The sequence below is a fragment of the Balaenoptera physalus genome, assembly GCF_965194825.1.
Source record: "Balaenoptera physalus genome assembly, chromosome: 2".
NCBI classification, from domain to species: Eukaryota; Metazoa; Chordata; class Mammalia; order Artiodactyla; family Balaenopteridae; genus Balaenoptera; species Balaenoptera physalus.
Window position 1 is genome coordinate 25,880,098 of NC_138883.1, and position 12,780 is coordinate 25,892,877.

At 51.4% G+C, this 12,780-nt stretch overlaps 1 protein-coding gene across 6 annotated transcripts in view; it reads right to left on the reverse strand.

The window, feature by feature from the left end:
• Positions 1-12,780, reverse strand: part of TMEM63C (transmembrane protein 63C) — a 71,182-nt gene that overhangs the window by 25,476 nt on the left and 32,926 nt on the right. For 3 of the 6 annotated variants that reach the window (XM_082451264.1, XM_082451262.1, XM_082451263.1), the window contains 4 exons: positions 9,981-10,143; positions 9,351-9,430; positions 8,860-8,941; positions 4,678-4,715 (listed from right to left, as the gene is read on the reverse strand). In XM_082451264.1, the coding sequence (XP_082307390.1) occupies positions 4,678-4,715; positions 8,860-8,941; positions 9,351-9,430; positions 9,981-10,130 (350 nt within the window). In that variant the 5' untranslated portion in view covers positions 10,131-10,143. Of the gene's footprint in view, positions 1-4,677; positions 4,716-8,859; positions 8,942-9,350; positions 9,431-9,980; positions 10,144-12,780 lie in introns of those variants that run through there. The other 3 variants (XM_082451265.1, XM_082451266.1, XM_082451267.1) reach the window with 3 other exon arrangements.

A 12,780-nucleotide genomic window follows, 5' to 3' on the forward strand; every position in this document is an offset into this window, starting at 1 on the left:
AAGATAGAGGCTACAGATACACTCCTGGGAATCCAGAAGCCCTCTTAAATCAGGCATTTATTTCCTCTTTTATTGCTTCTTCAAACATTTTGAGTGCTTGCTATAGCATAGGCACTGAATAAACCATTAGTGATAACAGGATTCATCCTATTTTTCAAAAAGTTGTTCCTTAAATTAAAAAGGGGTACTTAAAGCCACAATGAGGTATCACTCCACCCTGCCAGACTGGCCAAAGTTGGAAAGTCGGTGAGGAAAGTGTTGGTGAGAAAGTGCTGGCAAGGGTGTGGGATGCCGGGAGCTCTCTCACACTCATGGGTACTTACTCTGGCACACAGCTCTGGATAAGAGTGGACATTATCTACAGAAGTTGACTATAAGTATACCCTATGACCTAGCAATTCCACTCCTAGGTTTATACCCAACAGAAATACATGCACATGGGCACCAAGAGACATGTATAAGAATGTCACAGACGCATTATTTGTAACAGCCCCAAACTGGAAACAACCTAATTGTCTATCAAAGGTAGAATGGACACAAGAATTGAAATATATATGTAGTGAAATATATATATAGTGAGCTATATATATCACATTATATGTATGTAATGAAATACCATACAGAGATAAAAATGAATGACCATAGCTGAACCCCACAAATGCAACGTTGAGTGAAAGATGCCAGGCACAAACAATACATACCATATCATTTCATATACAAAGTTCAAAAATAGGCAATATTGAACTACAGAGTTAGAAGTCAGGATACTGGTTACCTTTGGAGAGGTGGGAGGTGATAGGAGATTGGGAGGGAGAAGGAGGAGGGCTTCTGGGGTCTTGGCAATGTTCTAATTCTTTATCAGGATGGTGCTTGTATAGGCTTTGCTTGTGATGACTGAGCTGGACACATTTTTTGTGCACTTTTCTGTACATGTGTTATACTTCAATTAAAAAATTTTAAAGCAATACATGCTTATTATAGAAACTTTGGAAAATACAAAAGAAGAAAATCATTCACCTACAATCTCATCAAACCTAAGATAATGGTTATTAATCATTTTGGCCAATTTCCTTTAGTTTCTTATTATATTGCTGGTTTAACTTGTGACTGTAGTATAAACAACATTTGATGGATTGCTCTTTTGCTTAGCATTTAATCTTAAGTCTTTTCTGACCGTTTTACATTTTGTCTAAATATTTTTATGGCTGCCCAATAATAATGGTGACAATAGCCTCTGTGGATTATTGGTTCACACCCAGCCCCAAGCTGCACCCCACCACCTTTGGTGGATGTGCCATAGTTTACTCACCCTTGCCCTCTGATCAGACTTGAAGGTTGTATGCAACTTCTAGCGTTCAGTCCAGGATTCAGATTTATTTTTCAACAATATTACAAAGAGCATATCTTCAAGGCTTTCAATATCACCATTTAGGTAATTATTTAGAGCTCTCAACCTTTTTTTAACTTCAAGCAGTTAAAATACTTCCTGCCTTGGACTTGAGAATTAAATCCCAAGAATGGGGTGGATGAGAACTGGTGAGAAGGGAGAACGGGGGAATGTCCGCCTGCAGGCTTGGGGTGCCAAGATCTGCTCACCTGATAGAAACAGTGTGCCCGAGGCAGGGTGAGAGCTTCCAACCAGGTGGAGGGAACAGAGGGCTGGACGGGACGAAGAACACAAGAATCTCCTTTCTGGGCTGACAATTCCCACCTCCCCACTGGGCCCATTGTTCCATCTGCACCGGAAGCGCAGGTTATACGCAGCAGCCTATCTTACAGTTCTGAGGGAAGCCTGAGTTTTTGAGTCTGCCTATACATATTCCTCTACTCAATTCTGTTCTCTTCCCACCACTCTTTAAAGTGCTGTCCCCATGACATTCCAGGCATCACTCTTTCTCCTACTCACAATTAATTCTCATCTCTGCTCTAATCGCTTTCTCTCCTCTACCTCTTGCTGGAGACTTGCTCTACCTGTCTCATCTTTAAATTAACATCCATCTGTCTCTACAGACGCCCACACTTCTTCCCTTTCAACTACAGCCAGGTTCAAGTGCTCACTTGCTACTCTTAAAAAAAAAACCCCAAGAAACTCCTTAAGCATCCACTCCTTCACCAGTTTCCCTTCAAGTTCCATCCAATATCCTTCCTTCCCTGCTCCCACCCACCTCTTGAAAAAGGTGGCTTCCATTCTCTGCCTCTACTTCTTGGACATCTCCTCATCCTGGAACTGCCCTCCCAGTGGAGACTCAAATCTCCAAAGTCGACATCCTCTGCTGAGCGCTCATGCTACTCAACCTTGTAGGACTGGAGGCTGCAGACCACACCCTGTCTGGACCTCGCACCTGCCTGGCTTCAGTGAGCCCGCGCCCTAGAGGTTGCCACCTTTTCCTCTTGTCCCAACCACTCTCTTCCTTGGGCCCTTTCCCTTGGGTGTCCCATCTGCTCCCATGACTTCAACTACGACCTCTGTGCACCCATATCCCAAGTCTAAATCTCTAGCTCCGACCTTTCTCCTAAGCTTTAATCCTGTTTTTCAACAGCTTGCCGGTCAACTCACATGCTCACCCTGGCCCTATGTCATTAATTTCCCAACTCATCATATCTCCTCATCTCCCAACTGGTGGTATTATTATCCTCCCCAGAAACCAGACCTCGATTTCTCCCTCTTTCCTAACCGGGTGGAAGCCAGGTGGAAACAACAACGCATTGACTGTTGTTGCCCCATCATCTCCCTCCCCGTGTCTCCTCCACGTTGTTTCCCTGGTCAGCACCACCTCTCACCTGGACACTGGAAAAACCTTCTTAGCTGCTCGCGTTGCCTTTGGACTCTTCCTACTGCCATTCACCCCTCATGCCCCTGCCTACAAACAGACACCACCTGAGTGTCCTGCTCAAAAGTAGTCACTGGCTCCCTGCTGCCTCTAAATCAAAAGCCAAGATTCTCGGTATGGTAGTCAAGATCCCAGCTGATCCTTCTGGCCCAAGCTTTCATCCCCTCTCTTGCTATGTACTCTTGCTTCTAGCCACACCAGAAGATTTACCATTTCTGGACACTCCCTGCCCATCTCTGCCCCAAACCTTTGCTCATGCAGTCCTTAATTTCTGATGGGCATTCCACATCACAACAGTCAAAATTCTTCCCATTCCTCAAGGCCTCACTCAAAACTATGCTTCTTCTGAACCCCCAAATTGGAATTAATTTCTCGCTCTCCCAAATGCCCTTTGCACAGCAATTATGCTCTCCCCATTATCAATTATGTGTGGTGGGTGTTGTTAACCCATGTTTTCCTAACTAGACTGAGTGGGCTTTGTGCGCTGGGACTTTGGCTTCTGCAGGAAAGGGCGGTCATGAAGAGGGGCATGAGAGACTGGAGGTATAGGTTTCTCTTAATAAAAATGTATTTATCCAAGCTTGTGCATGTTTTAAATATTAACAAAGCAAAACCAGAGAAGGTGCCAAGAAATAAAAGTCCCCCTTCCATTCCCCCAACATGTGGCTAAGATTCCCACCCACACACAAACTAGCTGTATCACTTCCTCGGGACTCTGGTGAATGAGGAACGAAGACGAGAGGCCAAGGCCATGGGGAGTCCTCCACCAGTGGAGCTGGGGCTCAAACCCCAGAGGCTGCTGGTCCCAAGCCCAGCTCTGGATTCCCAAGGCCCAGTCATGGTATCTTGTGCCCCCAAAGGGTCCCAGGCCCTTCAACAGGTCTGGGGAAACAGAGGTGCCCTGGTGTAGCTCATGCGGGTGGATGGGATCTTGCGGCAATGTCTGAATGCTCCCAGCAAGGCCCTTGAATGGTGTGGGCATGGAGGTACATGAAGGAAGAAGCCCTAAGGGCCTTGGCAAAGAAGCAGATGTGCAGGTCCAGGCAGGCCCCTGACGCAGGTGGCCTCTGGGGAGCATTGAGGCTGCACCCTAAGGCAGGCATCACCAGGCAAGGACGGACCCTGAAGGAGGGGTTCAAAGGACAGGCAGGGCAGGCCAGATGGGGGATATTTAGGGAGAGCCCAGGAACATACAGCACTCTGAGGTGGAGACGGAGCTGTGTGCACACATGTAAGTGTGTATGCACGTGTGTGTGCATGTGTGTCCACACACGTGGTGGAGGCATGGAGCTCTGACAGGTGTCCGCTCTACGGAGGCATCTGGCTGGTATGAGGCCATCAGGAGATGACAGGTGACTCGGGGTCTCTCTCCTTGCCAAGTGGGGTCTCACACTAAAGAGATCCAGAAGGTGCGGTGGGCCAGGGGCTGTCCCTCCGTAATGGGCACGGAGGCTGGGAGAGGAAGCCTGCCCTTCTGCCTGGTGGTTTTTGTTTTCTCCATCTAGGCAAATATGAGGAATGATGTTCACAGAAGTAAAGCAAAGAGTACCCGGGAAGGATTTCTTTTTCCTCGTGTGGCCTTCATAAAAGCATTTTTATAAGCATATGAGAGGGGTCTTTCCTGAGAACTGTGGCAGAGGGAAAATGGGCTGTGGGCAGCGTCCAGTTCCCATTTCACCTACGGAATGCCGGAAGGCGTCCTCTGCCAGGGCCGGGCTGCGGTGGGCAGGGGGAGTGGGGAGTGGACGTTGGGGCACAGAATTTAGGCCCAAGGCCTGGTCCTGCAGGCCAGGAGACCCTGTCCCCACCCCCTCCCAGATAAGGCTCAGGAAGCTCAGGCACTTACTTCATGGTGATGGTGTTGAAAAACCAGGAATAGAAGCCCTGGGGAAAAAGGAGAGAAAGTGTGAGAAAACCCAGCGCTGGGGCATCTGAGGCAGTGAGGCAGTGTCCGGGGCTCCCTCCCCCGGCAAGGTCTGGACTGGAATCGGTGCTGAGGGAGATGTCTTTTCAGAAGTCGGGCATCCTGGTACAGCAAGTGGTGGCTTAGAGGGTGGGCCTCAGACTGGAGGGAGAGAAGGGACTTTGGGGTGGACGTCAATTGCTTTCTGTCTGTGCCTCGTTGCTTCCTTCTGGGAAATGCCCCTCCCCTATGCATGTGGCCCGGTGGACTGTCCGTCAAGAAGGTGTCTGCCACCAGTGGTCAGTTGACCAACGGGAACATGACCCAAGAGGGGCCAAGCAAAATGCTCTCAAGGGGATTGATATGGGTGTTGGGAGAAGGGTCTTCCTCTGAGTTCTTGCATCTCGGTCAACACCAGGCATCCTGGAGTGGAGTGGCTTGGTGAGTCTTTGATGCCACATGCAGGAGCTTGTCTGAGATAAAAAGCCTGCTCAGAGGAGAGAGGACCACAGAGGGGATCCTGGTGGCAATGCTGGACTTCCTGGATCTAGCTGTACCTGAAGCAGCTGCTTCCCTTAGATTTCCCCGCACTCAGGCCACACATCACCCTTTTGTTATAATGCTAACTTGAGCTGGGTTTCTTCTTCTGCATCTGAGGGTCCTGTCGATTATATATTTCTCTCAGGGTCTTGCTGTCTGGAGTTTCCGGGTGGTGGGAAAAGGTGGCCTTAGCCGGGGAATGGGAGGGGCTAGAGAGGCAGTCAGCTCGGGAACTGTATGCATAGGGTAGGCAGAGGGCCACAGCTCTAAAAGCTGCCAGATGTGGCAGCTGATTAAGTTACCCTGGTGCATGCTTCCTTCTGGGATCCCAGAGGGTTTGGCAAAACCTTGGAAAAGGTTGCTGCTCTTGACTGGGTCACGAGCACATCAGCGACCCAGGCAGGCCCACTTGGTTGACAGTCCCCCAGAACCGCATGGATTGGGGAAGGCGTATTTCCCAAAAGGAAGAAATGAGGGGCAGGCAAACATGAAACAGAAGGAAGTTCCTTGCTCCCTTAGGTGTAAGGCCCACCTTCTAGGCCTCCTCCCTGTGCTGCGTGGGTTGACAGTGGGAACGCCCATCAGGAATGGCCACTTGTGGGGGGATCATCTCCCCAGCTATATCCTAGGGAACTAAGGTAGGGATAAAATCCCGGGTATGAGGCAGCGTGATGACGGGAAATGGCATGATGGTGGCAGTGGTGACTGGGAAAGTCCCAGGGAGGGGGTGAACTGCTAGACAAGACTTGGGCTGAGAGTCTGGCCACCCCTTCCCTACATGGAGAGTCTTTCCTCACCTCCCACCTCTGGGCCAACATGCAATTCATTAAGGGAGCAAGCAGGTTTGCTGACGGGCCCTAGTGGATATGCAGAGTGGAGGAGTATCAGTGGGAGGGCAGAGGTAGTGAGTAGAAGTGTGGCCTATGTACCCATGAAAGGCACATGGACACAGATGTGTGAGTGACCAGGTATGGACCCATATTCTCTCTTTCTCTCTCTCTCTCTCTCTCACACACACACACACACACACACACACACACACACACACACACACACACACTCCCCTGCATATATATTGTACCTCTGAAAGACATAAACCATTCAGAAAACGTAGCAGCTGAACAGCGGGCCTGAGAATCAGACACATCTCCCCTCTTCTCCCCACCCCGAGGAAATGGCCACAGGCTCCCAGGAGCCAGCTCAGCTGACAAGACTGAGTGACAGCGGTCACTTCACTGCACCCACCTCGGTGGCTCCATCCTCCCTACTCCCGCCACATCTGCCCTGACTTGCTCAGGGTGCTATAAGGAGACCTGTTCACTTCACCCACTCCACTCAGCCTGGTTGAGGCCTCGCCATCTGCCTGGGGCCCTGCAGGAGCTACCTCACCGCACCCTTCCTCCGTGTCTAATTTCTACCCTCTTCTGTTTGACTACCCCACTGCTGCCATCATGATTTATCTTCTAGATATTTTTAAAACAAAATGTCATTGTACAGAAAAAAACTGCACAAAGCTGAAGTGATGTTTCTAAAGATAAATCTGAGAATTGCCTTGCAAGGTAGGTGTTACTGTCCTTATTCGACAGAGGAAACCTCCAGGACGTGAACCTGTCCGAGGCTCCCGTTCTTGTCGGGGGCAGGTCTTGGCAAGTAAAGGGACCAGGTCTCTTGGAGGGATGAAAATGGATGAGAATTTGCTTCCACCAAATACATATCAGATACTAATTACACGACAGGCTGGACCGGGTGCTGGGACAGTGGCGAGTAAGACCAGTATAGCTCTCACTGGGGGAAGTGGGCACACTAGATTAACTGTGTAGATGAGGAATCATCACAGACTGGGTTAAGAGCGCTGAAGAAAAGGAATGCAGGGACTTCACTGGTGGTCCAGTGGTTGAGAATCCATCTTGCAATGCAGAGGATGCCGGTTTGATCCCTGGTCAGGGAACTAAGATCCCACATGCCGTGGGGCAGCTGAGCCTGCATGCCACAACTAGAGAGAAGCCCGCGCGCCGCAACAAAAGATCCCGCGTGCCGCAACTAAGACCCGATGCAGCCAATAAATAAATAAATGTTTTTAAAAAATAAAACTAATATACGTTATTTAAAAAACTTAAAAAGAAAAGGAATGCATTTTCCATGAGGGTATAACAACAGATCTGGACCCAGATTTGGGGGCGGGCAGGGATCCCCAGGGAAGTGGTACTTGAGCTGAAATCTGAACAAAGGTTGGGTGTGTTAGCCAGAGAGGAACCAGTGGGGAAGGGGGAGAGGGGAGAACAGGTGAAAGGCCTGGGGAGAGAAGGAGGTGGCACTTCTGAGGATCTAAAAGATGGCCAACGTGGTGGAGGGTGGGGCAGTTGGGACGAGAAAGAGAGACTGGACAGGTGGGCAAGAGGCCAAACCACGAGACCATGGCAAGGCACCCGCAACTGACTCCAAGAGCATTAGGAAGCCACTGAAAGCTTACACTTACACAGCCATGTGTCCCTGTTCATGGAGCTCGCTCTGGATGGAGTAGGGGGCACGCGTGTACCTAAAGAGATCAGTTAGAAGCTACCACGCTCCTCCAAGCAAGAGACTGATGGAGGCTGGACTGGGGGATGGTGGGAGAGGTGGAGAGAAACAAAACTGGGAAGGTAAAGGCAACACAACTTCATAATGAACTGGCCATGCCCAGGGGCCTGGGCAAGAGCAAGGCGTGTGCACCTGAATGGATGGTGGGAAGTCTGAGACCAGCGATCCAGGGACGGGTGGAGGGGGAGGGAGATCACAGCATGTTTTGGACAAATTGAATCCAAAATGCCCTTACAATATCCACATGGAGGTATTTTGAAGGCCATTGGATAAATGGGGCTGGAGCCCAGAGGAATTTAGCTGGAGCCAGGAATTTAGGAGGGATCTGTGTAGAGGTGGCAGCTGAAGTCATAAGTGTGGATGATACCGCCTGGGAGAGAGATGGGGAGGGTCTGGGATCTGCTGGGGGGACTCCCGGTGTGGAGGAGGCACCGACAGAGGGAAGACCCAGAGAGCGGGATGCCACGGAAGCGGCGGGAAGTGCTTCCCCTCTGTTCAAGAAGGGAAGATGATCTGCAGGCTCAGGTGTTTCTGAGAGACGAGAACTCAGGAAAGCCCATTGGATTTCATCACATGGGACCGCTGGTGACCCTGGGGCTGTCTGGGTGGGAGCCACGTGTGAGGGGGTTGAGGAGTGAGAGGGAGGTGAGGAGGTGGAGACAGCAAGCCAGACCTCTCTTCTGGAGTTCAGCTCGGACCGGCCCCGAGCGCCTTCTAGAGCACTTTAGCTCCACTCCATCGCTCTGGAGGGCCTTCCTTGCTCCCTTTCTCCTTCGTGCACTTACTGCCACCACCTTCTTGGTACCCTAGGAGGCAGGTACGGTCAATATCTCCATATTTCTGATGGGGAAACAGGCTTGGCAAGGCGGAGGCATTTGTCCAAGGTCACGCTGCTAGGAGTGGTTGGGTGGCTGATTGCAAAGCCCCGCTGATGAGCCCGCTCCTTCCTGCACATGCCCGGGCCCCTGCCCCCGCCCTCACCAGGCCCAGGCCCACCCCAGCACCCACCTTGTCCCTGTGTTCCATCTCCAGGGAAATATCCGAGGGAGACGTCTTCTCGCTCTGCTCCCCATAGATCAGCGAGGTCAGGCTGCCGGCCAGGAAAGGTAGTGGGGAGGTGGAAAAGGAGAAAGTTCTTAAGTGCCTGCCTTGCTCCCTGGGCTGAGGGCTGTGGTCCCCTCCTGCCCAGTAGCAGACACGCCTCAATTTGTTTGCTGAGCACACAGCTCTGGGCACAGACAGGTGGCCAATGCATCTTGGGAGTCATGAGATCCAGAAAGGCTGAGATAGAAAAAAGTGGCCTCGTGCCCAGAGGTGGCTGCTCTCCAAGTCACCTTAATGCAGGGAGGGCTAGAGCACGGGCAGGGGTGGCAATGAGATGCCACCTGCTGATGAGACACCTGTGCAGTTTGGGCACTGGTCAGAGCCGTGTCCTGGTCACGGCAGCACATCCCCCAATGAAGCAAGCAGCTCACTCCCGACGCCCAGCCTCTCCTCACCTGTCGTTGTGTATCAGCAGAGCCAGGCGTCCGTAGTCCCACGCGGCTTTCCGGAGGAAGGAGTAAACCAAGACGATGACCTATAGGTCAGGAAAAGCAATATGGAGCAAGAGAGCTCATGGATGCCTTCCCCTCGACCGACCCCTGAATTCCCATGGGGAAGACTGTCCCTGAGGTCCCCAGGGGCTCCCCCCTAGGTGGCCAGCTCTGTCAGGGTAGGGGTCATGCCTTCTGCAGCTCTAGATTCCCAGTGCCCAGCAGCATCCTAGCACAGAGTGGATGCTCAGAGTGGTTGAATGAAGGCGCTGGTGGCATGTTTAGAACAATGGACAGAGCATTCGTTGAATAAATCATCAAGGGGACAGACGGGAGGCTCAAGGGCACTGGCCAGGGGGACCTTTGGACAAGGGTACAAGGAAGAGAATCAGGGATTCCACTGTTCCCGCAGCCTCCTCTTCTCCAAGGCCCACCCACCCTGGGCCTCCCTGGGCAGGACTGACATTCAGATAGTTCCCACCACTGTGGCTGGCATCCACGGACAGCTGGGGCCCCTTGTATCGCTTGTGAAAGCTGGACCATCCACCCTGGGTGAGACCTCTCTGTCTGCCCACTGCAGTACCCAGAACTCACCACCCACAAGATAACGTTGAGGAACAGCACAGTGGGGATACCCCCAAAGGGCTGCCCCTGCAGGACGGTGCTCCGAGAGTGGAAGCAGTCGTCCGCCGAGAAGTTCCGGGGCTTTTCCACCATATTCAGGTTGCCCGGCGAGACAGTCATCCTGGGAGGCTCCCTGGTGAACAGAGGGGTTTCCAAGTCAAACATGAGGCCCCCCTCCCCCCGCATTATGCAACACGCAGAAGCCTGCCGGGGAGCTGGCAGGGGTGCACTGAGCTTATAAATGGTCAAGGCAGGAGGCTCAGCCCTGAGATGGCATGCAGCCCTGTCCTGTAAGACAGGGGTCCCCAACCCTCTGGGGGGACGGGGTCACACAGCAGGAGGTGAGCAGCAGGTGAGTGAGCAAAGCTTCATTTGTATTTACAGCCGCTCCCCATCACTTGCATTACCACCTGAGCTCCGCCTCCTGTCAGATCAGGGATGGCATTAGATTCTCATAGGAACGGGAGCCCTATTGTGAACTGCAGATGCGAGGGATCTAGGTTGTGGGCTCCTTATGAGAATCTAAGGCCTGATGATCTGAGGTGGAGCTGAGGCGGTGACGGTAGCACTGGGGAGCGGCTGCAAATACAGATTATCATTAGCAGAGAGGTGTGACTGCACAGAGACCATAATAAATCAGTTGCTGGCAGACTCATATCAAAACCCTATCAGTGAGTGGCAAGTGACAATTAAGCTGCATCTTACAGAGCAGATTGGACATAAGCAACGCACTTCGGGTGTCACTGTCTCCTATGACCTCCAGATGGGACCATCTAGTTGCAGGAAAACAAGCTCAGGGCTCCCACTGATTCTGCATTATGCTGAGCTGTATAATTATTTCATTATATATTACAATGTAATAATAACAGAAATAAAGTGCACAATAAATGTAATGTGCTTGAATCATCCCGAAACCATCCCCCACCCCCGCCCCCAGTCCATGGAAAAATTGTCTTCCATGAAGCCGGTCCCTTGTGACAAATAGGTTGGGGACTGCTGCTGTAAGAGACCACTTCCTCAAACCCAGGGCCAAGATTGCAGAATAGCCCAGATTCCCTGGGAGAGTGTTTATTTTGTACCACTTGCTCCTTTTGCTAAAAGAGTTGTAAAACGCATATCCAATGGGTCCTCCTACTTCTACCTTTGTGAAGCTTTTCTTGTATATAAATGTACAAGCCTCACAAAGGTCTCAGAGAGGAAAGATTCAGTTTAGAGGATGGAACCACTGCATCACGGGGCGCCCGTGCAGATAGGGCCACTGACGATCATCTTTAACATCTTACGATTCTCTGATCTAGTTTCCAAGAAAGGCAATAGCTCCCAAGACTAAGTAAGGAAAGGATGCAGAGTGCCTGACACACAGCAATGACTCCCTGTTTCACCTAGAACTTGAACCAGGGAGATCAACACCTGTTCAGGGTCGTGAGCCAACGCAGTGAGTCGGAGACTCAGATGCAGAGCTCATGGTCACGGGCATCTGTATTCTTCAGGCCTGGGTAAGAGCGGAAAGTACGAACAAAAGCTGGATGTGACCAGCAGCTGCTTGGACTTATCTGCAATGTTGCTCTGATTTTAAAAGATCATTTGTTTTGGCTCCAGACTGCATCACACCCTAGAAATTCTTCACTCCCATTCAAGAAAAGTAGGCTTGTTCATTCGACAAGTATTTGGTGAGCGACTGCTTTGTGCTAGACTAATGCTGGTGGTATATCAGTGAACGAGACAAAAAAATCCCTCCCTCGTGGGATTCTAGGGGGGAGAAGCAGTGCAGGGGTCGGGGTGAGATTAGGATTGTAAAGAGGGTGATTGCGGAAGGCCTCACTGAGAGGATGACATCTGAGTAAAGACTTGAAGAGTCAGCAAACCATACAGCCGTGGGGGAAGGACACTGCAGGCAGAGCAAAAGCCTGAGGGCGGTAGTAGCAGTGGTGCAAGCTTGCCTGGAGCAGAGGAAAAGCTAATGGGCCGGTGTGGCTGGACAGGGGAGAGTGAAGGGCATGGGGGGTACCTGAGCAAAGGAGTGACATGAAGTGACTCATGTTTTAAAGGGGTCACTTTGACCCTGGCACTGAGCATAAGTGGGGGCGAGGGCAAGCAGAGAGGTCATTTGGGAGGACTCTGTGGCAACCCAGGCAAGAGACAGCAGTAGCCTGGACTGGGCTGAGAGCAGTGAGGTGGTCAGAAATGGTCAGATTCTGGAAGTATTTTGAAGGTGGAGCCAACCAGATTTGCTGATAGATTGAACGGGGAGCGTGAAAGAGAGGAGTCCAGGATGACTAAGGCTTGTGGACTGAGCAACTAGAGGTGCTGCCACTGGTTGAAAAAGACAGGACGTGCTGGATGGAAAGTGCGGGACGGCGGGGGGACCGGGAGCTGGGTTGCGGACATGCCAGGCAGGCGGCTGGATATGTGTCTGCGGTTCAGAGGAGAGACTGGACACACAACACGGGAGTTGCCAGCATGGAGACAGATGACGGTTCGAGGAGTAGGACTGGATCACTGAAGGAGGGAGTGGAGAGTGAGGGTCAAGTTCTGAGCCTTGGGATGCTGCTCTAATATATACAAGTTGGTCAGATGAGGAGGAAGCAGAAAAAGAGACTGAGAAGAGCAGGCAGTGAGGATGGAGGAACAGCAGGAGACGGTGCTGTCCTGGAAGCCAGGTAAAGAAAATGCTTCCGGGAGAAGGGAGGGACCAGTTGTGCTGATGCGGTCAAGTAAGAGCAGAACTGAGGAGAAGCCATAGTTGAAGCAAGGCGGAGGTTATCAGTGG